The 22,367-nt window shown below is 54.8% G+C and overlaps 1 protein-coding gene across 3 annotated transcripts in view; it reads right to left on the reverse strand.

Moving 5' to 3' along the window:
- Positions 1 to 2,434: 2,434 nt before the first annotated feature.
- ANKRD24 (ankyrin repeat domain 24) overlaps positions 2,435 to 22,367 on the reverse strand; it is a 30,091-nt gene continuing 10,158 nt past the window's right edge. The window contains exons 1-19 of one of the 3 annotated variants that reach the window (XM_038771604.1): positions 20,862 to 20,918; positions 20,526 to 20,656; positions 18,939 to 19,027; positions 16,910 to 16,974; positions 16,775 to 16,832; positions 15,966 to 16,036; positions 14,880 to 14,986; positions 14,088 to 14,275; positions 13,776 to 13,804; positions 13,188 to 13,280; positions 12,758 to 12,856; positions 12,379 to 12,423; positions 11,729 to 11,827; positions 9,251 to 9,323; positions 6,521 to 6,642; positions 4,838 to 6,163; positions 3,239 to 3,361; positions 3,065 to 3,130; positions 2,435 to 2,520 (exon numbers count right to left, since the gene is read on the reverse strand). In XM_038771604.1, the coding sequence (XP_038627532.1) occupies positions 2,443 to 2,520; positions 3,065 to 3,130; positions 3,239 to 3,361; positions 4,838 to 6,163; positions 6,521 to 6,642; positions 9,251 to 9,323; positions 11,729 to 11,827; positions 12,379 to 12,423; positions 12,758 to 12,856; positions 13,188 to 13,280; positions 13,776 to 13,804; positions 14,088 to 14,275; positions 14,880 to 14,986; positions 15,966 to 16,036; positions 16,775 to 16,832; positions 16,910 to 16,974; positions 18,939 to 19,027; positions 20,526 to 20,656; positions 20,862 to 20,900 (2,901 nt within the window). In that variant the 5' untranslated portion in view covers positions 20,901 to 20,918 and the 3' untranslated portion in view covers positions 2,435 to 2,442. Of the gene's footprint in view, positions 2,521 to 3,064; positions 3,131 to 3,238; positions 3,362 to 4,837; positions 6,164 to 6,520; positions 6,643 to 9,250; positions 9,324 to 11,728; positions 11,828 to 12,378; positions 12,424 to 12,757; positions 12,857 to 13,187; positions 13,281 to 13,775; positions 13,805 to 14,087; positions 14,276 to 14,879; positions 14,987 to 15,965; positions 16,037 to 16,774; positions 16,833 to 16,909; positions 16,975 to 18,938; positions 19,028 to 20,525; positions 20,657 to 20,861; positions 20,919 to 22,367 lie in introns of those variants that run through there. The other 2 variants (XM_038771606.1, XM_038771605.1) reach the window with 2 other exon arrangements.

A 22,367-nucleotide genomic window follows, 5' to 3' on the forward strand; every position in this document is an offset into this window, starting at 1 on the left:
CAAAGGGGCTGGTTGGCCTAACCCTACCCGGAAGCCTCTGGGACATTCCAGGAGGAGTTTGCGTACGCTGCCAAAAGTGGAAGACCTCCACCCCACCCTCGGGTGAAGCTGAGTTTTTCCCAGGGATGACTCTGGGGAAAGCACCGCTCTATACGTGGCTTTTGATGCCTCCTGACTGCCCTCCTTCTCCCTGACCTGTTCCTGCCTGGCTGGGCCCCTCCAGAAGATTTCCACGTGGTGAGGTTGTTTTCCTCTCTGTTCAAGGTACAAGAGTAGTAAAGGAGGTAAGGGTGATCTAATTTGGGGTTGTTTCCGTCTAAAGCCTTTTCCACTCTCTTTCCAAAAGCCCATGTGGCCAAGCACATGATCAGTGGCTTTTGTAATCAAGCTATGCACTCACAGCTGTAACTCCCATGGTTTAAAATACGATTCAGTAAACCTCAGTCTTTGAATCTCTTTGTTGGTATTCTTTCCAATTTGTAATATGGATTCACTCTTGACTTGGTCCATTATTCTGCTTGGAAATCTAGTTCAGGCACCGTGACAGAGCCAACAGTGGGATCCTGGCCGGCTTTTCCAACTCCTCTTTTTCCCCAGGTTGTTCTAAATAGAGCCTGGTCCCCATTTTTGTGATTTTTTTTTTAGTCTAGATTCATTCATTCATTCAGTCATATTTACTGAGCACTTACTGTGTGCAGAGCACTGTATTAAGCGCTTGGGAAGTACAAGTTGGCAACATACGATAGATAGATGTAGTTCTCGAACAGAGAAGTGTCATCGACCTATTGGAGCCTATTTTTTCTGAGTCTGAAAGTTTACTCGATTGTACATTGAATTAGTTATTTTGATTATTCTATTTCAGTTCTTGCGCCTGTTTCCCCCGTTAGCTTGTGAGCTCCTTGATGGGGGTTTGTGGGGAGGAAATGTCCATTCTTTGATATGTTCTTCCAAAGCGTGCAGTGCAGCTCATTTCACTCAGGGGCCTTCAATAAATACTACTTACTATTACTACTACTATTACCATGTCTATGGCTCCTTGCATTGGATCACAGAGGATGGTGCCGTGGGAACCTTGGACTTCTAGCTCAAGACCATGGAGAAACCACAGTGAACCTTGGTGGGCCTCGTGAGGTGGAGAAGAAAGGGGCTGGGACACAATTTGGGGACCCCAGTGATTTTGCCTCCCTTTATGCCTCTCCTGAACCCGGCAATTGGAGCAGGAGAAATCCAAACTAGCTCGCCTTTTGGCCGAACTCTCTCGCCTGTTAGGTAGTTGTGGATGGGGAAGATGTCCACCAACTCTGTTATAGTGTACTCTCCCAAGCACTTAGTACAGTGCTCTGCACACATTAAGTGCTCAATGAATATCGTTGATTGATCGACGGGTAGGGAGCCGCTGGGCCCAGCTGTAGGAGCGCCTTGGAGCTGAGAACACTCTTTCCCCTTACCTGGACTGACGTTCCACTCGCTTCTTTCACCTCAGTTCCCATTCAACCGCCAGAGAGAGTCACAATCAGAGTGGGATTTAAATAGGGAAGTCAGCCTTGGGCCCAAGAATTGTGGCTTCCCAAAGAAAAGGGAAGTGGGAATCTGGCAGGTGAGTCCCAGAAAGGAGAGGAAGGGCAGAAGGGAGAGAAGCTCCAACTCACCGCCCTTTGAGGGTCTTGCTGCTGAAATGGGCTTTTCTGCTGCCTCTGGGCAGAAAAACACGCAGAGGCACCACAAAACTCACTCTCCTCCCAACTCACTTCCTCAAGTGAGAAGCCAGAAACCTTTGGGGCTTTGCCAGCGTGATTAAGTCCCTCTAGACTGTAAGCTCCTTGTGGGCTGGGACTATGTCTACCAACTCTCCCAAACACTCAGTACAGTGCTCTGCCCACAGTAAGCGCTCAATAAACACCACTGATTTATTCATTGAGGAGAGAGGATGGGGAGGAAAAGAGTAGAAGCTGAAACAGAAAGAAAAGGGGATAGGGTCGGGGGAAACAGGGAGAGTTGGGGAAGCACAGGTTGTGTTTGTGTGTCGGGGGGAGGTACCCTGGTGGAGGACATGGAGGTGAAGAGCTCATCTAGTGAGCTCAGTTCTGATCCCCCTCATTTTTCTCCAACAGACTCCCTACCAGTCAGTTCTGTGAATACAAATACTTTATTTTTGCTGTGGGCGTGTTCAGGATCAAGGGAGAAGAAAACAGATTGGTGGCGGGGTAGAGGAAGATTGTCACAGAATCCAGGTTATTTCACTGGCTGCCTCTGTCCTTCTGTCTGAAGAGGCTTTGCTGGGCCAGGGGCTGCTCTTTAGGACTCCGAGACCTCAGGCAGGGCCAAGGGCGGACCGTGCCTTTTGTCTTGGGGCCAACTGGGCTAGGGTGGTGGGGAGAGGGCCTAGTGAGAGGAGCTGCAGGTTGGATGCGGGGGGCGGCGCTGCTACCCGCCCGCCCACCCTCAATGGCCCTGAGCCTGGAGTCGTTGCATCTGCAGGATCTGGCTCAGGATCTTCTGTACATCTTCATCCATCTGACCCTGAAAAGCGGGAGGGAGGGAGGGAGGGGGAGGGAGAAGGAGGGAAAGAGAGAGGAGGAGGGACGGTGGGGGAATGGGAGGAAGCAGCATCACCGGTCCTTTCTCCTACTTCGACTGTGGGACAGGGACTGTGTCCAACCTGATCATCTTGTACCTAACCCAGCACTTAGCACGGCACTTGGCACATAATAGGTGCTTAACAAATACCACAATTATCATCATTATTACTATCATTATTGGAGAGTTGGGAGGCCACTAATGACTCTCTCACCCTTAGGGGGCCAGTCAAACAGAAACTGGATTTACTGGGGGCATTTTCCAATCTATGACCTGACTCTCCGCCGATACCGATACCTCTTTCTGGCCCTGACACACACATACACACGTGCACTCAAACACACTCATATGCAAACCCCCCACCACCACCTCCCGCCCCCGCCAGGCCTCTTTCGCTTTCCGTGTTCCTAGCCTACAGTCACCTGCTCCGGGACACTCCACCTCCCAGTCTCGGGACCTCCCTCTCCCCAGCCCGTCTCCCACTGACCTGGATGGCGTAGAGCAAGTGACTGCGATACAGGGCCACCACGGTACCGTGACAACGCTCCGCCTCCTGTGGGGGGAAGATGGCGGGGGTCAGGAGGCAGGTGGGGATACGTGAACTGTCTCTTTTCCCCAGCCCCATCTCCTACTCCGTCGTCCAGCGAACAGCGAGACTCACCTCTAGCTGTTGCTGCAGTGCCGTCACCTGGCTCTGCAGAGCCCCCAGCTCTGGGGCGGGCGCCGGGGGCTGGCTCTTCAGAGACTCCTTGAGATTGAAAACCTCTTTGGACAGCTCCGTGATCTGCAGAGAACCGATCAGTGGTATTTGTCAGGCGCTTACTGTGGGCAGAGCACTGTATTAAGCGCTTGGGGAAGTCCAATACAAGGACTGCCCTCAAGGAGCTTACAGCCTAACGGGAGAAGCAGGGGAACCAGTCACCCGCTCTGGGATCGAAGGGACTGGGACTTCTAAATTGGCTAGTGCCAAACCGGTCGGGAGCCAGCTGCGTGCGAAGGCCAAACTGGCTACCGCCCTAGGGAACAGAAGGCCTAGCCCAGGACCAGCCTTGACCGGATCCCTGGAATTTCTGATCCATGCACTGTGCTTTCATCCTCAATCCCTTCAGTCCCGGCCTCAGCCCCTGCGTGATTTCTCCCCTTGCTAGAGCTGGACAAAATAGTCAAAGGGGGAGCGGGACCGGTCAGGGCATTAAGCATAATTCGCACCGAAAAAGAAATCATCTCCTAGAAGAAGGCATCTCAAGCCAAGGATGCATTTGTTGGGGTAGGAGAAAGGGCTCCACCCGGTCACATAAAAGCCGGTGGGCTTGGTTTCTTGTTTCTAAAGGGCTCTACCAGGAGAAAAACCACGCTGGCTTTGGGGAAATCTTACTTTGGCACTCTGCCCTAATTTTGCTACCTTCCCCCAGCGTGACCCAGAGGAACAAGGCTGGGCCTGGGAGTTAAAGGACACGGGTTCTAATCCCGGCTCTGCCACCTGCTTGCTGTGGGACTGTGGGCAAGTCACTTCACTTCCCTACATCTCAATTTCCTCACCTGAAAAATGGGGATTCAACGCCTGTTCTTCGCGCCCCCCGGACTGCGAGCCCTGTGTGGGGCAGGGACCGTCTGGCCTGATTTTTTATTTATTTATGGCATTTGTTAAGCGCTCACTATGTGCCAGGCACTGTACCAAGCATTGAGGTAGATACAAGATAATCAGGTTGGACGCAGTCCCTTGTCCACATGGGGCTCATGGTCTTAATCCCCATTTTCCAGATGCGATAACTGAGGCACCGAACCGTGAAGTGATTTGCCCAGGGTGACCCAGCAGACGAGTGGCAGAACCAACATTAGGACCAGGCCCTCTCTCAAGTCTGTGCTCTTTTGGCTAGGCCACGCTGCTTCTCTATCTTGTATCTATCCCAACGCTTAGTACAGTGCTTGGCCCAGAGTATGCGCTTAACAAATCCCGCCATTAATGGGTAGGCAGGAAAATGAGTCCCTCAGCCTGAGCTCACACGGAGTCATCCCAGGCAGAGGTTTGGGAATTTTCTATTCCTGTCTCCACACTTCACAAAAGAGGATAATTTGCGGGTCACCAGAGGTCATCGTGAGCTATCAGGACCCAATCTAGGTGAAGAAATTCTTCCCAAAAGGTCGATCCCCAGGCCTCGTGTTGGGTCGGCCACTCGGACGGGCTGCGCCCGTCCCCCGCACCTGTGGATTGTCTCTCTTCCCCTTCCCGTGGCCCGGTCCCTACTTGCTGGCTCCCCACCTTCCGGTCCTTCTCCTTGGTCCGCTCCAGGGCCTCCTGGGCCCGGCTCTGCATCTGGCGGCTGTGCTCCACCTCCGCCCTCAGGCCCCGCAGCTGTTGCTGGGCGGTGGCCAGCTGGGCCTCGGCAGCGTGGCGCTCGCTCTTCATGAAGAGGGCCTCCCGCTGCACCTGGAACACCTCGGCACTGGTCTTCTCGTGCCGCCGGCCCAGCTCCTCCAGCCTTCCGGTCAGGGCGTCCACCTCCGCCCGCAGGGCGCCCGTCACCTGCTCGTGCTCCGTCTTGGCCACGCTGCCCTCCCGCTCTCGGGCAAGTTCCACCTGCAGACGGGCTGCCTCTTTGCCCTTGACCACCAGCTCCTGCTCCAGCTCCCGCACCCGGGCTCTCAGCTCCCGGCCTTCGTCCTCCAGGGCGCTCGTGGCCCGGGAGTGCTCGGCCGCGGGCACGGACGCCCGCCGGTATGTCTCGGATGCCTCCCTCAACTGAGCAAGGCCCTGCCGGGCCTCCTCGCACCGCTCCTCCATCTCCCGGGCCCTGCTCTCTGCTGCGTCCCGGGCCCGCCCAAGCGCCTCCACAGCCTGCTGGTGGTCCCGCTGGGGGACGTAAGCTGAGGCCAGCTGCTCCTTCAGGGCATTCATCTCCTCCTGCCGCTGCTGCGCCTCTGCCTCCAGCTTCTGGAGCTGGGCCTGAGCCACCTGCCGCTCGCCCTCCTGCCGCTCCAGCTGCTCCCGCAGGCCCTGGGCCTCCTCCTCCAGCCTCCTCCGCTCTCCCCGGGCCGCCTCGGCGGCCACCTGCAGCCGGTCCCTCTCGGCGGAGGCCGCCTCCAGAGAGGCCCGCAGGGCCGCGGCTCCCTCCCCTTGCACCTCCAGTTCCCGTAGTTGGAGGTCCCGGAGCCGGAGGTCTTCCCGGGCCCGTTCCAGAGCAGCTCCCAGCTCCTGGATGTCATCCCCAGGCACCCCCGCGACCTCCCGCACTAGCTTGCGCAGGCTCTCGGCCTCCGCCTCTGCCGCCTCACACCGGCCCCGGGCCGTCTCCAGCTCGGCCGCGGCCTCACGCTCTCGTTGCCTCAGGAGGTTCTCCAGGCCCTGGATCTGGGACTCCAATTCGAGCCGGGGCCGCTCCGAAACCTCAGCGGGCCCGGGATGGAGAGCGGGACCCGCCCCCGGCTCTGCCTGCCCGGCACCCCAGCGCTCCAAGGCTTGCCGGGCCTCCGCGTGCTGGTCCCGGAGCTGTTCAAATTCGGCCTTGAGAGAGTCATAGAGGATTATGGGGATGAAGTCGGCGGACGGGTCCACGTCCATGTCGTCTTTCTCGTAATTCTCCAGGACCTAGGAGGGGAGGTAGGAATTCACGGAGAGTGAGGTAGGAATTGGGGGGCGGGCGGGGGTGAGGAGGACCGCCTGAGACAGTAGCGGTCATCGGGAGTCTCCCTTCCTCCTCCCCGAGGGCAGGCAAGATCCTGGATTCGTTTGTTCAAGGTCAAGGGGTCATTTGCTTGAAGCCAGCTCCGGGAATGGTGTTTGACGCACGGTAAGTGCCTAACAAATACCATAATAATGGGAAGCGGCCGAGTCCAGAGTTAAGGAAGGAACCCGGAGCTCTGACCTAAGGACGGAGGAGGGGATGAGGCTAGGGTAATTCCCACAGCTAAAGGTCGGGCCCCTGATGCGGGGCAGGGGCAGCACCTGGATTTTCTCCAACAGTTCCTTGTTCTGCTGGGTCAGGGAGGCCACCTGGCCCTGCAAGGAGACCAGCAGCTCCTGGACAGAGGGGCTCAGACTCTTCTTGGACAGTGGCAGCTCAACACCTAGAAGGGGAGAGAGCATCACCTGCTGTCTTTAACGTGGTAACCTCCCCCTCCAGTGAGATTTCCCCAGGGCCCACGGCAAGGTGGCAAACTCAGATGGCCGACCCCAGAAGGGTGGTTCACGGCAGGGGCGGCATCGTGCCTCCCGACCCTCCCACGATGGCGGCCACTTGGTTCAAGATGGCGCCTTTATCTCCTGATCACAGACGCAGAGTCCCGGCAGTTTCCCTCCCACTCTCTGCAAGCGCGTGGCAGCCATCTTCAGTTTTATTTTTATGTGGATCCTTTCCTTGCCCACTTTCAGAAATAAAGGAGTCTTTTAAAAAGGATTGGCTTTCTTTTATAATTTATTTAAACTCTGGGGAGCTCTTCCTTCCTGTCCTCCCTCCATTCCCCTTCCTCTGCTGCTTCCTCAGAACCCAGGAGTGCAGGGAGCCGTTTGATTCGGGGGGCCTCCAGCTTCTCTTCCTCCGGGGCTGGGTCAGCGGGCAGCCTGAGGCAGGAGTTGGAGTTTGGCCGTCCCCGCTGCGGGGAAGATGAAGGTCTGGGGTTGGCTCTCCTGGTCTTGAGCAGGGGCCTGGATGGCCAAGGGTTGGCTCTCCCTGCCCTGAGGAAGGCAGCTGGGGGGCCTGAAGTTGGAATCCCTGGGGTGCACAAGGTGGGATCAGGGCCCGGAAAACCCGGGTTTCCAGCTAGCTCAGAGGCAGTGGAGCTGCCTGCCGAGAGGAAGCGGCAAGTAAGCCATTCGGAGCCATGGAACGGGGGTTAGAGGGGCAGGGGGCTGGCAGCCTTACCTGGCTCGGGCCGGGGACACCAAGGCCGCTCTCCGCACTCGGGGAAGACCTCCCGGAGGCCCACGTTTGGCATTATCTGCCCGGGGTGGTCGGCCCCAAGAGCCCACGGGACCCCGGGGGGCAGGGAATGGAGGGAAGAAGCGGACAGCATCGGGCTGCCGCAGGGAAGAGGCAGAGGCGATGGGCGAGGGAGGAGGGAAAAAGGGCAGGCAGGGGCCACAGTCAAGAAATCGCTGTTTCGCCACATGGTGAAACAGTGCCATTTGATGACATCACATGATGCGCCACATGACATCTTCACGCCATGTCTTGCGTGAATTGTGACGTGATTTATTATGTGGCGCATAAGGCGTGGCACTTTAAACTCCTGCCTCAGGGTGCGTAACAGGCTGAAGCCAGCCTTACGCGTTCTCGTCATAATGCTTGCTTGGGAGCAGTAGCTACGCAAGGGGTCTCCCCACCTTCAGATCAATCAATCGATCCATCAAGGCTATTTCTTGAGCGCTTACTGCATGCAGACCACCGTATAAGCCCCCGGGAGAGTTCAGTACAACGGAGTTGGTAGACCCATTCCCTTCCCACAACGAGTTCAACAAGTCTAGAAAGAGAAACGAGCACATATCCACAATTTATTTACATTAATGTCCGAGTGTTGTGGGGTGGAGGGTGGGGTTGGGAAAGACCTCTTGGCGGAGATGTGATTTTAATAAGGCTTTGAAGATGGGGAGAGTGATTGTCTGATACGAAGGGTAGGCTGTAGATTACTAGAATGTGGGGGCAGGGAACATTTCTACCAACTCTCTTATATTTGTACTCTCCCAAGTGCTTAATAACAGTTCTCTGTATCCAGTAGGCGCTCAGTAAATATGACTGATTGATATGAAGGAGGAAGGAGTTCTTCAAAGCCCTCCTAAAAGCACATCTCCAAGAGGCCTTCCCCAACCAAGCCCTCATTTCCCCTACTCCCTCTCCTTGGTGTTTGGACTTGCTCCCTTTATTCAACCCACCCTCAGCCCCACGGCACTTAACGCACACGTAATGATAATAATGATGGCATTTGTTAAGCACTTATTATGTGCGAAGCACTGTTCTAAGTGCTGGGGGGGGATACGAGGTGATCAGGGTGTCCCATGTGGGGCTCACAGTCTTAATCCCCATTTTACAGATGAGGCAATGGAGGCCCAGAGAAGTGAAGGGATTTGCCCAAAGTCCCACAGCTGACAAGTGGCAGAGTCGGGATTAGAACCCATGACTTCTGGCTCCCAAGTCCGGGCTCTTTCCACTGAGCCACGCTGCTTCTACACACCCGTAATTTATTTGAACGCCTGCCTCCCCCTCTAATAATAATTACGGTACTTGTTAAGCGCTTACTATGTGCTAGGCAGTGTACTAAGCGCTGGGGTGGATACAAGCAAATCAGGTTGGACACAGTCCCTGTCCCACGTGGGGCTCACGGTTCTGATCCTCATTTTGCAGCTGAGGTGACTGAGGCCCAGAGAGGTGAAGTGACTTGCCCGAGGTCATACAGCAGTCAAGTGGCAGAGCCGGGATTAGAACCCATGACCTTCTGACCCACCCAGGCCCGTGCCATAGCCAACACGCCAGCAGGGAACGTGTCTACCAGCTCTGCTGTACTGTCCTCTCCGAAGCTCTTAGTACGGTGCTCTGTACATAGTAAGCGCTCAGTAGATAGAATTGATTGATTGGTTGGCTGAGTGGGATGGGCTGCAGCTAGGGAAGCCGGGGAAGGAGCCGTCCACTCTCCTCCACAGTCCCGCTACCCTTTACTTCAATAGCCCGCCCTGGGTCCTTACCTGGAAAGTCCAGCAATTCCCCTTCCTCGTCCTGCAGGGTGTCCACATCATAACTGGTGTTCTCCTTCTCATTCTGGCAGGGAGACAGGCAGACCTCGTATTTTTCCCCTCCCTCCTTTTCCAAGCCCTTCCCTCTCCCTGCCGCCTCCCCAATACCCCCCCACCAGTGTCAAAGACCCCAGTGCCTAAAGCGTTGTTTCCACTCCCTTTTCAGCCCCTCAGGGTGAGGGAAATACTGTCACATCTGTTGCCAGTATCAAGTAAATGGCAATTTTCTTTCCCCATTTTCTTCAAGCGATATGGCTTAATGGAAAGAACATGAGTTTGGGAGTCAGAGGACCCGGGTTCTAATCCCAGCTCCATCACTTGTCTGCTGTGTGACCTTGGGCAAGTCTCTGTGCCTCAGTTCCCTCATCTTCTAGACTGTCAGCCCACTGTTGGGTAGGGACTGTCTGTATGTGTTGCCGACTTGTACTTCCCAAGCACTTAGTACAGTGCTCTGCACACAGTAAGTGCTCAATAAATACGATTGATTGACTGATTGATTGATCTGCAGAATGGGGATTCAATACCTGTTCTCCCTCCTACTTTTTCTTTTTTAAATGGTATTTGTTAAGCACTATGTGCCAGGCACTGTACTAAGCCCTGGGGTAGATGCAAGCTAATAAGGTTGGACACAGTCAGTGTCCCACGTGGGGCTCACAGTCTTAACCCCCATTTCACAGGTGAGGTAATTGAGGCCCAGAGAAGTGAAGCAACTTGCGCAAGGTCACACAGCAGACAAGTGGAGCCGGGATTTGAACGCAGGTCCTGCTGATTCCCGGGCCCGTGCTCCGTCCACTAGGCCGGGCTGCTTTTCACCGTGAGTAAGCACTCAATAAATACGATTGAGCCCTCTGTGGGACCTGATCATCTTGTATCTACTCAGTATCTACTTAGTCGTGGGTTTCAATCCCGGTTCCGCCACATGTCTGCTGTATGACCTCGGGCAAGTCACTTCTCTGCGCCTCAGTTCCCTCATCTGTAAAATGGGGATTAAGACTGTGAGCCCCACATGGAACAACCTGATCACCTTGTATCCCCCCCCCAGAGCTTAGAACAGTGCTTCGCACATAGGAAGCACTTAACAAATGCCGTCATTATTATTATTATTACTCCAGCTCTCACTACAGGGCTTGGCACATACTAAGCGCTTAAAAATACCACCAGTATTATTATTATTATACGATCTTTGATGTCAAAGTATTTTAGAATGTCACCAGGGGAGGCTGCAGCAACCGACCCACTAAAGCCCCGCACTGGCCCAAATACTGCTCCTGCCTCCGTCCTGGAATACCCTCCCTCTTCATATCCGACAAATGATCACACTCTCCACCTTCAAAGCCTTATTGAAGGCCCATCTCCTGACTAAGCTCTCATTCCCTCTTCTCCTACTCCCTGCTGCGCTGCCCTTGCACTTGAATTCACATCTTTATTCACCCCTCCTTCAGCCCCGCAGCACTCAGGTATGTATCCGTACTTTATTTATATTACCGCCTGTCTCCCTCTCTAGCCTGTAAGCTCCTTGTGGGCAGGGAAGACGTCTACCAACTCCGTTATACTGTACTCTCCCCAACGCTTAGTAGAGTGCTCTGCACACAGTTAAGCGCTCAATAAATACGACTGATTGATGGAAATATGGCCCACCCATTCTAATTCTCTTCTAATTCTCCCCAGTGAATTCTTCCCGACCAGAGTGATTTGTGCACCAAAGGCACTTAATTAATACCATCGATACTACTACCAACTGTGGTAGCATCGGCTCAGATTGGGCAGCGAGCAAGTAGCCCTGCCATGTCAGATTTCCTCCAGCTTGCAGCTGGGACCCCCTGGATTCTGGATCCAAACATGCAGAGTGGCCACCTCACTCATACTTAAAAAGCCCAAAAGATTTGCAGAGTACAGTTCTCGGTGGCGTCCCACCCATCAGCTATCAGACACTCGAGTCCCGGAACTTCCTATTTCTTCCCTTCTTTCCCACGAGTTTGGAACCCAGCCGGACCTGGCCGATAGAGTTGGGCGTCAGGATGGGTCGGGCTGAACCAGATCTTGGAATTCGAGCTGGTGTGGGATCGTATCTCCCGCCACTAAAATGGGCCTTTTCCAAAGGGAGGTCTTATGCAAAGATCACATACTCCAGGGCTCTGTGGAGTTGGGCCGGACAGGGAATCTGAGAGCTACGGGCTGTTAGTGATTCCCTGAGATGCAGGTGCCAGCCTCCATGGGCTTGGTTCTACTGTAAGCGGGATCAAAAGTCAACACCTCAAAGAGCTCACGGAAACTAGGGGATTCTGGGACCGGAAGGGACTTTGAGAGGTCACCTAAATTGCTCCGAAGAAGTTAATTCCACATTCTCAGTCACACCTTCCGGTGTCTAACGATGATCACGATCCCGACCGTTTCCCTCCCCTCCGCCCCCCACAAAGCCAGGGCTCATACCTCTAGCAAAGATAAGCGGCTCTGGAGGGTCTCTAACTCCTTGCTTAGGCTCTCCTTCTCCTCCTGCTTGTCCGCCAGCTGCTTCTGCAGTTCTTTGATCTGTTTTTTTTGGGGGGGGGGGGCTCCCATCATGGGGTCCATCCAGCCACACTTCCCCCAAGGACCTGGCTCCGGAGGGGAGCAGACTGGACCAAGGTGGCAGTCAACAGTCCCAAATGTAGCTAAGATACACTGTGCTGTGCTAGACACCTAAGCACCGAAGGCCCCTCTGCCTTCCTCCTCTGGCAGAGACCAAATCCTGGGAGCCCCACCCTCCATCTCACCCCCGTGAGGCTTTCAGAAGCTCTCCTATCTTCCTTTCCGTGAAATGAGGTCGGCTTGCTTCCAACTCCCTCGGGCAGTGGGGCTGGAGGACCTCAGGTAGGGATTGGGGCTGTTTTGGGGGACAGGGGAGGGCCAGATCCCTCCTATGTCCCACAGGATCCCCCTCCCCACTCTCCGATAGGCAGCAGCTGGATCTCGGGGAAGAAGGTTAGGGCCAACCTTGGAAACGGGCACTTGCCAATTGGAGCAACTGACGCGGTGAGGAGGAGGGAGGGATGAGGCAGTTATGGGCACCGGATTCTCGGTCTGTAGCCTCCTAGATTTACCTGTTTCTCCAGGGTGTGGAGGGAGCTGTCTTCGGGGTCCTGGGGCTGCAAGGTGACGGGCAGAGAGGGACAGGATTGCAGCGGGCTCCACCCTGCGTCCCATCGTGGCCTCCTGCCACCGTGAATTCAGCTCTGGCAGGATCCTCTCCACCCAACCCTCTGGACTGTGAGCCTGTTGTTGCCAACTTGTACTTCCCAAGCACTTAGTACAGTGCTCTGCACACAGTAAGCGCTCAATAAATACGACTGAATGAATGAATGAATGAACCCTCCAGGGCCCCACTGCCTTGCTGGGCTCCCAGACCAGATCTCAGTCAGTCAGTCAGTCAATCCCTTTTCTTCTCTGACCTCCCATCTAGGCCAGGACCCCTCAGCTTGCCTGTTGCTTCTGCTTCTGCTCCAGGCTCCGGATCTTCTGTAAGAGCTGACCCCGCTCCTGCCGCAGCCTCACGATCTCTTCGTAGGCCTCCTTATCCTCCTGGGAGGCCCCAAGCACCTGCTTAGGGCCAGCCCCCCCGGGAGAGCCCCTCTCCTGGCCCAAACCCCTGCTGGGGGAGGGGAAAGGATGGCGGGGGGCTGCAACAGGACCAGGTTCTGCCACCCGAGGGGCTTTGGCTCAGTTCCGGGCAGGGGTTGACGATCCCCCTGCTACAGGAGACCGTGCGACTCTGAAAGGCCCTGCAATCTCCCCCCAGCTCCCCCTTCCCCAGTCTCAAAGGAGCCTCCCTCCTCCCTGGCCTCCCGGGACGGAGGGGACTGGGTAAGTCCGTGCCCCCCTCTCCGCCCCCCACACCCAGAGCTTCTTCTACCGGGATAGGGAAACAGGGAGGAGGCAAGGGAGCCTTCCTCTTCTTGGAGGCCGTGCTCTTCTCCTTAGGAGTTGGCTGGCTAGTCAGAGAGGTCTGCGGGGAAATGGGATGAAGGCCGGTTGAAGCCAGTCCTCTGACACGACCCCTCTCCCACTGACAAAGCAAAGCAGGGGAGCAAGCAAGGGTCGGTGTAGTCGTCATCCCCCCCACCCCCCTTTTTAGCTTCACGGACAGGGAAACTGAGGCACAGAGCGGGTCCCGGGTGCAGACTTGGAAGTCAAACCCAGGAATTCTGGACTCTGTATTTAGTCGGGACCAAACTGGACGGGTCGTGGCTTCAGTTCCCGTGGGCCTTTTGAGGCTCCTGAAAGTCAGGGAGTAAAAACGGGGAGGAGCTGGGGTTGGGGGGGGGGGGGGCGGTCCCCAGCTCCAGTGTACGTACACTCCAGTCATGAGTAGGCATCACGGCTCCACGATGGGGAAAGGGGAAAGGAGAGGGACAGCACGAGGTCTGGGGAGATGGAAGAAGAGGCTGGGATCATTGCTCCGGGGAGCCCCAACCGGGAGAGGGCAGGGCGAACAGAATACCTGAGAAGATATTTCAGCTGATTCCTCTTCTGCAAAGGGAGGAGAAAGAACAGAAGGTAATCAGCAGACTCGGGTCTCTCTTTTGCCCAAGGCCTCGGTCCCTCGGTCCCTCCGTCCCTCCCTCCCTCCCTCCCTGCTCCCTTCCACCCCCTTAACAAGAGGAATAGGAGGCAGGGTGATGCAAGGGGAGTGAAACATGCTACCCAGAGTGGGGAGGCGGAGCCTGACACCAGAGAGCAGGGGTTGGAGAGGACCAGTGCTCGCCGCTCCTCAGTTTTCCCAGCCACCGACGGGCCTCGGGATCTGACCTACCACTGGCCAAGGACTGGCGCTGGGCAGCATCCTGTAATAAGTGAAGGACCAGGGCGTCCCCCGTGAGGGCTCCATAGTGAGCAGCGTTGTGGCCTAGGGTGTCGGTGAGGCTGGGCCGGGCCCCGCCCCGCAAAAGCACCTCCACCGTCTCCGTGCTGGCTCCCTCACAGGCCAACATCAACGCTGTTCTGCAGCAGGAAACACAGGCTCCCTTTGGCGGGAGGAGCCAGGGAACGGGCCCACAAGCTCCCAGCTCTCGTCTTGGGCCTGTGGGCCGTTATCTCCTAGCATCCTTAGGAGCTCCCGGCGCCTCTTGCCTAAGCAACAGGGTGAGTGAGGCTGGACACGCCCGGTCGGAGGACTTTCCTGAGGTCCCCCCGCCTCCAATTCAGAAGCTCTTCCCACTTCAGCCGCCGGGATCTAGCCAACCAAGCTCCTGACGCTCTTGGGGAGCCCGGCTTCCCCCCATAGAACCTCAGGTGGGGAGTGGGACTGTTTGGGGGGGCAGGGGGGGACCAGGTCCTTCCTACATCCTGCAGGATCCCCATCCTCACTTTCCAATAGGCAGCAGCTGGATTTGGGGGAAGAAGGTTACAGCCAGCCTTGAAAAGGGGCACTTGCCAATTGGAACAATTGACGTCAGGCAAGTGGTAAAGAACTCCACCATCGTTTTTTGGGGATCTGGAAAAATTCTCGTTCGTCCTTCTGGTTAAAATGTTAGCATTCCCAGGCTGTCCCCCCTCCTGCCCAACATGGCTTCCCCAAGGTGAGACAGTGGCAGTGACCACTCACCTGCCCTGCTGGTCCTGGTCATTCACAGCCGCTCCGTGCTGGAGCAGGAGGCGGCACAGTTCCGCGTGGCTCATCTGGGCGGCCAGAATGAGGGGTGTCACACCCGACTGGAGGGGCGGAGGGGAGGGAGGAAATGAGAAGCGGACGGGGAGAGGGGACACGAAGAGGGACGACCATCCCACTCCATCTGTGCACTCTGATGGCTGATCACCAGGAGGCGGGTGGCCAAATGATCACCCTTGGCTTTAAAGCACTCAACCACCTCGCCCCCTCCTACCTCACCTCGCTACTCTCCTCCCACAAGCCGGCTCACGCACTTCGCTCCTCTAACGCTTTCACGCCGCACGTCGATCTCGTCTATCGTCCACGTCCTGCCTCCGGCCTGGAACCCCCTCCCTCCTCATATCCGACAGGCAATGACCCTTCCCCATCTTCAAAGCCTTAATGAAGGCACATCTCCCCCAGGAGACCTTCCCTGACTAAGCCCTCCGTTCCTCTTCTCCCTCTCCCTTCTGCGTCACCCTGACTTGCTCCCTGTATTCATCCACCCTCCCGGCCCCACAACACTTACGCACATATCTGTAATTGATTTATTTAGAGAATAATAAGAATTATAGAGAAGCAGCATGGCTCAGTGGAAAGAGCCCGGGCTTTGGAGTCAGAGGTCATGGGTTCAAATCCCAGCTCCACCAATTGTCAGCTGTGTGACTTTGGGCAAGTCACTTCACTTCTCTGGGCCTCAGTTCCCTCATCTGTAAAATGGGGATTAAGACTGTGAGCCCCCCGTGGGACAACCTGATCACCTTGTAACCGCCCCAGCGCTTAGAACAGTGCTTTGCAAACAGTAAGCACTTAATAAATGCCATTATTATTATTAGTTATTTATATTACTGTCTGTCTTCCCCTCTAGCCAGTAAGCTCACTGTGGGCATGGAATGTGTCTGTTCTATTGTTATATCATACTCTCCCAGTAAGCGCTCAATAAATACAGTACACTGATAATCGGGTTATGCTAGAGTGTCCAGAGAGAGTGAAGGAGAGGAGGGACGGGAGGACCTGCTTTTTGGGGGAAAAGAGACACCTCACCCGATCCCTGGGGTTCAGATGAGCTTTGAAGGTGCAGAGCATTTCAGAGCAGGAGAGACAGCCACCGGCAGCTGCAGAGAGACACACCATCACCCCCGCCACACACACACACACAAAAAAAAAACCCACCAACTTGATCACTGCCCCTCCCCTGCGTTACGTTCCCATCCGCGGATTTCTCCCCCTCCCTCCCGACTGCCCTGTCTTTTGGTCGCTTTGCTGCTCAGCGGCACCTCTTCCCTGGGATGGACAAGAAAATGAGAGGAGCTTAAATTCAAATCCATCTGTTTTCGCTCCATTTGTCAGTGCTGGTGGGGGGCACATCTGATGTGGGTCAGAAATATTAGATTTGCCAACGGAGTGACTAACATAACGCTTGGAAGAATCCTTGGATTTGAATCACCCGTGTCCCTGTTCCTCATGGGGTTATCCTTGCCCATCCCAGCTGCCCCACTGTTGAGTCTGACCGATGCTTAAAAATGTTAAAAAATGGTCTAACCCGAATGTCGGCAGCCCCCGCTTCCTTGGCGGCCGGTCGCCCATTAGAGAAGGCAACAGGCCTGCAGCCCGGGGCCTTCTGGAAGGAGTAAAATAGCAGAAGCGGGGCTGTGGCTCCTGGCGAGCAAAGAGACAGGACACAGTGGGTTCCCTCCTCCCCACCACCCCTTCTGGGCCTTCTTTAACTGGAGCTGAGCTCTAGCCTGTTCCGTCAGCCGTGGTTCTATCCCATTTCACCCCAGCCCAGGAATTCTGGAAACATCCCATCCCCTTCCACTAAAGACCCCTTCAGGCGGCCCCTCGCCGCCCACCTGCGTGATGGAGAGCCGTCCACCCGCTGCCGTCTACGGTGTCCACCACGCAGGCTGCCTGGGAGAGAAGATGGCTGAAATGAAATGAAATGAGTTGACCCACCCTGCCGGGGGTGGGAGGCGGGCGGAGTTTACCTGAAGCAGCCGTTTCAAACACTGTGGGTGCCCATACTTAGCAGCTAAGTGCAGGGCATTATAACCTGAAAGAGGAAGAATATTCAGTCAGATTCTTCCTAGGCCTTTGGGACTCCCTGGTTCTGGAGTTAATTCTTTCCCGCCCCAAAGTACTAATTGACGCTGCATTTGGCTCTCTGTAACTTTATAGAAAGCAGAGAAGTTGCAGGCTCCCAGCCCTCTCGAAGCTTACGAGCCACACTCAGGTTTTGCTGTTACTGTTGTTTGGGGTTTTTTTTAGTGGTATTTGTTATTATTATTATTATTATTAATGATAATAGTGTTTGTTAAGCTCTTACTCTGTGCCAGGCACTGTTCTAAGCACTGGGGTTGTTACAAGCTAATTAACGTTGGACACAGTCCGTGTTCCACATGGGGCTCACAGCCTTAATCCCCATTTTACAGATGAGGTAACTGAGGCACAGAGATATTAAATGACTTGCCCAAGGTCACTCAGCAGGCAAGTGGCAGAGCCAGAATTAGAGCCTAGGTCCTTGAGGTCTTTTCACTGTCACGCTGCTTCCCCCACTCCTCACCTATTCCCCTGCTGTCATCCCCAGGAAGTAGGTTAGTGACAGGTTCTTCCAGATGGGTAAATTGAAGGCTCAAAGGCCTCAGTCGGCACTCCCCGTCCTATCTTACCCCGCTGGTCTCCAACTACGACCCAATCCGCACACTCCACTCCTCCAGCGCCAACCTACTCGCTGTGCGTCGATCTCGTGTCTGAAACTCCCTCCCCCTTCACATCTGACAGACCTGTACTCTCCCCACCTTCAAAGCCCTCCTAAAATCACATTTCTTCCAAGAGTCACGTTTCTTCCAAGAAACTTCCCTGTCTCAGCCGCCCCGGCTTCTGTGTTGATTTTGCTATTCGGTTTGTTCCCCTTTAAGCACTTTGATAGTCGCCCCTCCCCCAGCCCCAAGGCACTTAGGTACATATCCATCTGAAATGAATTTTCATGTCAATTTTCATGTCTGTCTCCCCCTCTATCGACCCACCCATCGGTGGTATTTATTGAAAGTTTACCGTGTGCACAGCACTGTACTAAATGCTTGGGAGAATATAATAAAAATAAAATAGAATAAAACAGAGTTGGTAGACACGTTCCCTGCCTACAATGAGCTTACAGTCTAGAGGGGGAGATAGGCATTAATACAAATTAATAGTTTACAGATATTTACATAAGTGCTGTGGGGCCCAGGGAGGGGTGAATACCAAGTGTCCAAAGGGCACGGATCTAAGTGCACAGACCACGCAGAAGGGAGAGGAAACCCAGGCCAGAGGGAGGAGGTGGGAAAGGGGAGGCAGTGAGATAGAGGCACCATTAACAGGCTGGAGCTAAGAGGAGTAAAGTGTGCGGGCTGGGCTGTAGTAGGAGATAGAGTGAGGCGAGGTAGGAGGGTGAAGCTGACTGAGTGCTTTAAAGCCGATGGTAAGGTGTTTCTGTTCGATGTGGAGGTGTAAGCTCTAGATTGAAACCTTCTTGTGGGCAGGGTTCGACTATACCTTCTCTGTTGTACTGTACTTTCCCAAGCACTTGGGACAGTGCTCTGCACAAAGTAAGTACTCAATAAATACCTTTGATTGATTGATGACTGATCGAAGTAACTTGTTTATTATCATTGTCATGAATAATAACAATAATAATAACACCGGGCACTGAACTAAGCACTGGGGTAGAGACGAGATCATCAGGTCCCACATGGGGCTCACGGTCTAAGTAAGAGGGAGAACAGGTATCCAATCCCCATTTTGCGGATGAGGGAAATGAGACACAGAGAAGCCCAAGGTCATAGAGCAGATGAGTGGGAGAGCCAGGATTAGAACCCAGGTCCTGTGACTCCCATTCCTGTGTTCTTTCCACTAGGCCACGTTGCTTCAGCAAAGCTGGCACTAGAACTCCCACCCAGACCATCAGCAGTCGGTCTTGGGCTCTCTCCTCTTGGCTCGGGCCCTGTCCCCCGGCCAGGTTTCTGAGCTGTGGGCTACCTGAGCCGTCGGTGCTCATGACGTTGGCTCCGTGGGCCAGCATGGCTTCCAAGCAAGCTGCAGCTCCCCGCATTGCAGCCAAGTGGAACCTGCAGCAGAAACACCACCACCCCCCCCAGCCCCCAGTCAAAATCCCTCATAGGCACCCTTGGGGAACTCCTGGCCGCCCGCTAAACAGCGTTTTCAAATGGCCATTTACCCACTCGTTTGGGGGTGAGTAAAGACTGTTGCCAGCTGCAAGGTCAAGAATGCTGGTCTCACTGACTTTAGTGCCCGTGTGCCTTATTAGGTAGGGTCGACTGGTAAAATATTTGGGGGACTTTTTTGCCAAGTGGCATCAGAGGCAAGGTTCCGTATTAGGAAAAAGGAGGATTTGAGAAAGAAGAAGAGAAACGCATAAGAGAAAATAAAAGATTTTGGTGCTTCATCATCATCATCATCAATCGTATTTATTGAGCGCTTACTATGTGCAGAGCACTGTACTAAGCGCTTGGGAAGTACAAATTGGCAGCATATAGAGACAGTCCCTACCCAACAGTGGGCTCACAGTCTAAAAGGGGGAGACAGAGAACAAAACCAAACATACTAACAAAATAAAATAAATGGAGACCTCCGCAGCCCCTCAGCCAATATGACCACTGCCTACCAGCCCCTTCCGAAAGGACACCGGTCAACCCGGGGCTTGAGTCCTAAGGGGCCCTGTCCCACCCCGTGATCGGGACCCCTCGAGAGCCCTCGCCACGCGGTGCGTAGGGGGGCAGTTAGCCGAGGAGCCGGTGACCGGGTCATCCGATCGCAGCTGCTCTCCGGAGTCCAGTTCCCTGTGAGGGGAGGGGTCCCCTAGAAGGCCGGGTTAAGTCTACTGTGGCTTGGGTCCTGTATACAAGTCATTTAAAGCAAAACGAACCCAATCCTGGCACGGGGGCTATTCACGTTAAAATAAACTTGCTTTTTAATTAACTTAAAGCCGTTCTGTGGCTACATCTCAGTCTTAAAACATGTATAACGTAGTTTCATTTCACAGTAGCCTACTTCTTACCTTAGAACGGGCACACGGATCCAGCAGAAGCAATAAGAGATGGCAGGTGATTGGATTTTATCACATAATTATGATCAGGAAGTTGTTTTTACTAAAGTAGGCTGGTTAAATGGATTCGTTCTCCCCAAACCACAGATCGGACATTTTACAGATATATATATTTTTCCGCCTGGATAAAATTATGGATTTCCTTTCGAAGGACCCCCCGTCCACCACTTTAAGCCCAGGCCCTGCTTCTAGGGTCTAGGGCGAGCTACTGAACTTGGCCTAGGACTGTTTGGCCTTGGGGGCCCATCATGGGGCCTCCACAGGAATGTCTCGCTCTCTTCCTCCACTCCAGCAGCTCCAGTGACCTGTTGGGCCCGGGGTACTGGGAAAGGAAGCCATGGGGAGCGGGGGTTGGGGGGGGCTTCGACACCTACACGTTCCCTCATCTTTCTTTTCCCCCGTTTCCTTTTTTCGTCTCTCCTGGCACGGAGGACACCAGATACTGGCCCTGGGCTGGCAGAGTCTTCCAGCTGCTGGGAAAACGGGGAGGGGGCACTTACGCAGACTTGCCATCCGTGTCCAGCTTGGTGGGGACCAGGCCCTTCCGAACCAGCAAGGCTGTGACCCGGGCAGGGTCATTGCTCTCCACAGCCTGCAGCAGCTTCTCGTCGTTCTTTCCCCAGTCCTGGCTCTGCACGGGAAGGGTGGTGACGGGGAGAGGGGAGATGGAGGGATAACGGGAAAGAGGGTCCGACCCGGGGGTTGGTGCGCTTCGGAGACTTGGACAACGGTTCAGGGGGGAGGGGGCAACTTGGGGGCGGTGGGAAGGGGATGGGAAGGAGCCCACACTGGGGAGGGGAGGGGAGGGGTGCTGGCCTCCCTGGACTCGCTCCTACCGCGAAGGAGGTGGCGGCGCAGAGGCAGATCTGCTTCATGATGGCCAGGGCGAAATCCCGAGGAGCGGCCATGCGGGGGGCCCCCCACCCCATCCCCCGTGGCCCCCGCCGGGCTCCTCCCCCTGGCGCACTGCAGCCCCCCTCCCGGCCCGTCCTCGGGTCAGGTTCCTCCATCCTGGAAGGCGGTGAATGCCGCGGAAACCGGACTCCCTTTGTTTCGGAGATTGGGAACCGGAGAGGAGGGCGAGGCAAGGGCAGCGAAGGAGCTGGGGGGGCGTCCAGCCTACTTGAGCTCACACAAGCCCCCCCCTTTCCCCTCCACTCCTACCGAGGACCGATTCTCAACCCCCCCCCCCCCATCAATTGGTGGTATCAATTGAGCGCTTACTGCACGCACTGTATTAAGTGCTTGGGAGAGGACGAGACAACAGAGTCGGTGGGCACGTTGCCTGCCCACAATCAATCAATCAGTCGTATTTATTGAGCGCTTACTGTGTGCAGAGTGTACTAAGCGCTTAGGAAGTACAAGTTGGCAACATATAGAGACAGTCCCTACCCAACAGTGGGCTCACAGTCTAAAAGCTGCTTCTGCCAGCCGGCCTCCTCCGGGGCACAAGCCGACTTTTAGCTTCGTGTTTTGGAGGGGTGGAGAGGAGGGAAGGAGAGGGAGGTGCCTCCCCCGCCCCCGAAAATCCAGAAAGCACTCAATAATACCAATGATGGATCGATCGAAAACTCGATCGCCCCCAGATCAGTTCCGTCCAGTCGTCTCCTTTCCCTGTATTTGGTTCCTTCAATGGCAACTACCACTTCGACTTCCCCCCTCTCCACCAGTTTCGACTTCATTCATTCATTCCATCGTATTTATTGAGCACTCACTGTGGGCAGAGCATGGTACTAAGCGCTTGGGAGGGTACAACGCAACAATAAGCAGACGCATTCCCTGCCCGCAAGGAGCTTACGGTCCAGAGGGAGAGGCAGACATTAATACAAATAAATAAATTACAGATGCCTGTGTAAGTGAGAAGCAGCGTGGCTCAGTGGAAAGAGCCCGGGCTCTGGAGTCAGAGGTCATGGGTTCAAATCCCAGCTCTGCCAATTGTCAGCTGTGTGACTTTGGGCAAGTCACTTAACTTCTCTGGGCCTCAGTTCCCTCATCTGTAAAACGGGGATGAAGACTGCGAGCCCCCCGTGGGACAACCTGATCACCTTGTAACCTCCCCAGGGCTTAGAACAGTGCTTTGCACGTAGTAAGCGCTTAATTAATGCCATTAAAAAAAGTGCTGCAGGGATGCCTCTTTTATGGGTAAAACAGTAGTGAAACCGCAGTCGAGGTCAGAGCAACTTGGGACTTCAAGGAAGCCACCTCCTGCCTGGAATGACAATGGAGGAAGCTAGGGACAAACCAAAGGACAATTCATGGAGGAGGAATATTTGGAATAATCCTGCCTTCTTTAGGTATGGAATCCTGGGATTATCTCAATTGATCAATCAATCGATTGAGCG

The sequence above is a fragment of the Tachyglossus aculeatus genome, chromosome X2 (assembly GCF_015852505.1).
Source record: "Tachyglossus aculeatus isolate mTacAcu1 chromosome X2, mTacAcu1.pri, whole genome shotgun sequence".
Taxonomy (NCBI): domain Eukaryota; kingdom Metazoa; phylum Chordata; class Mammalia; order Monotremata; family Tachyglossidae; genus Tachyglossus; species Tachyglossus aculeatus.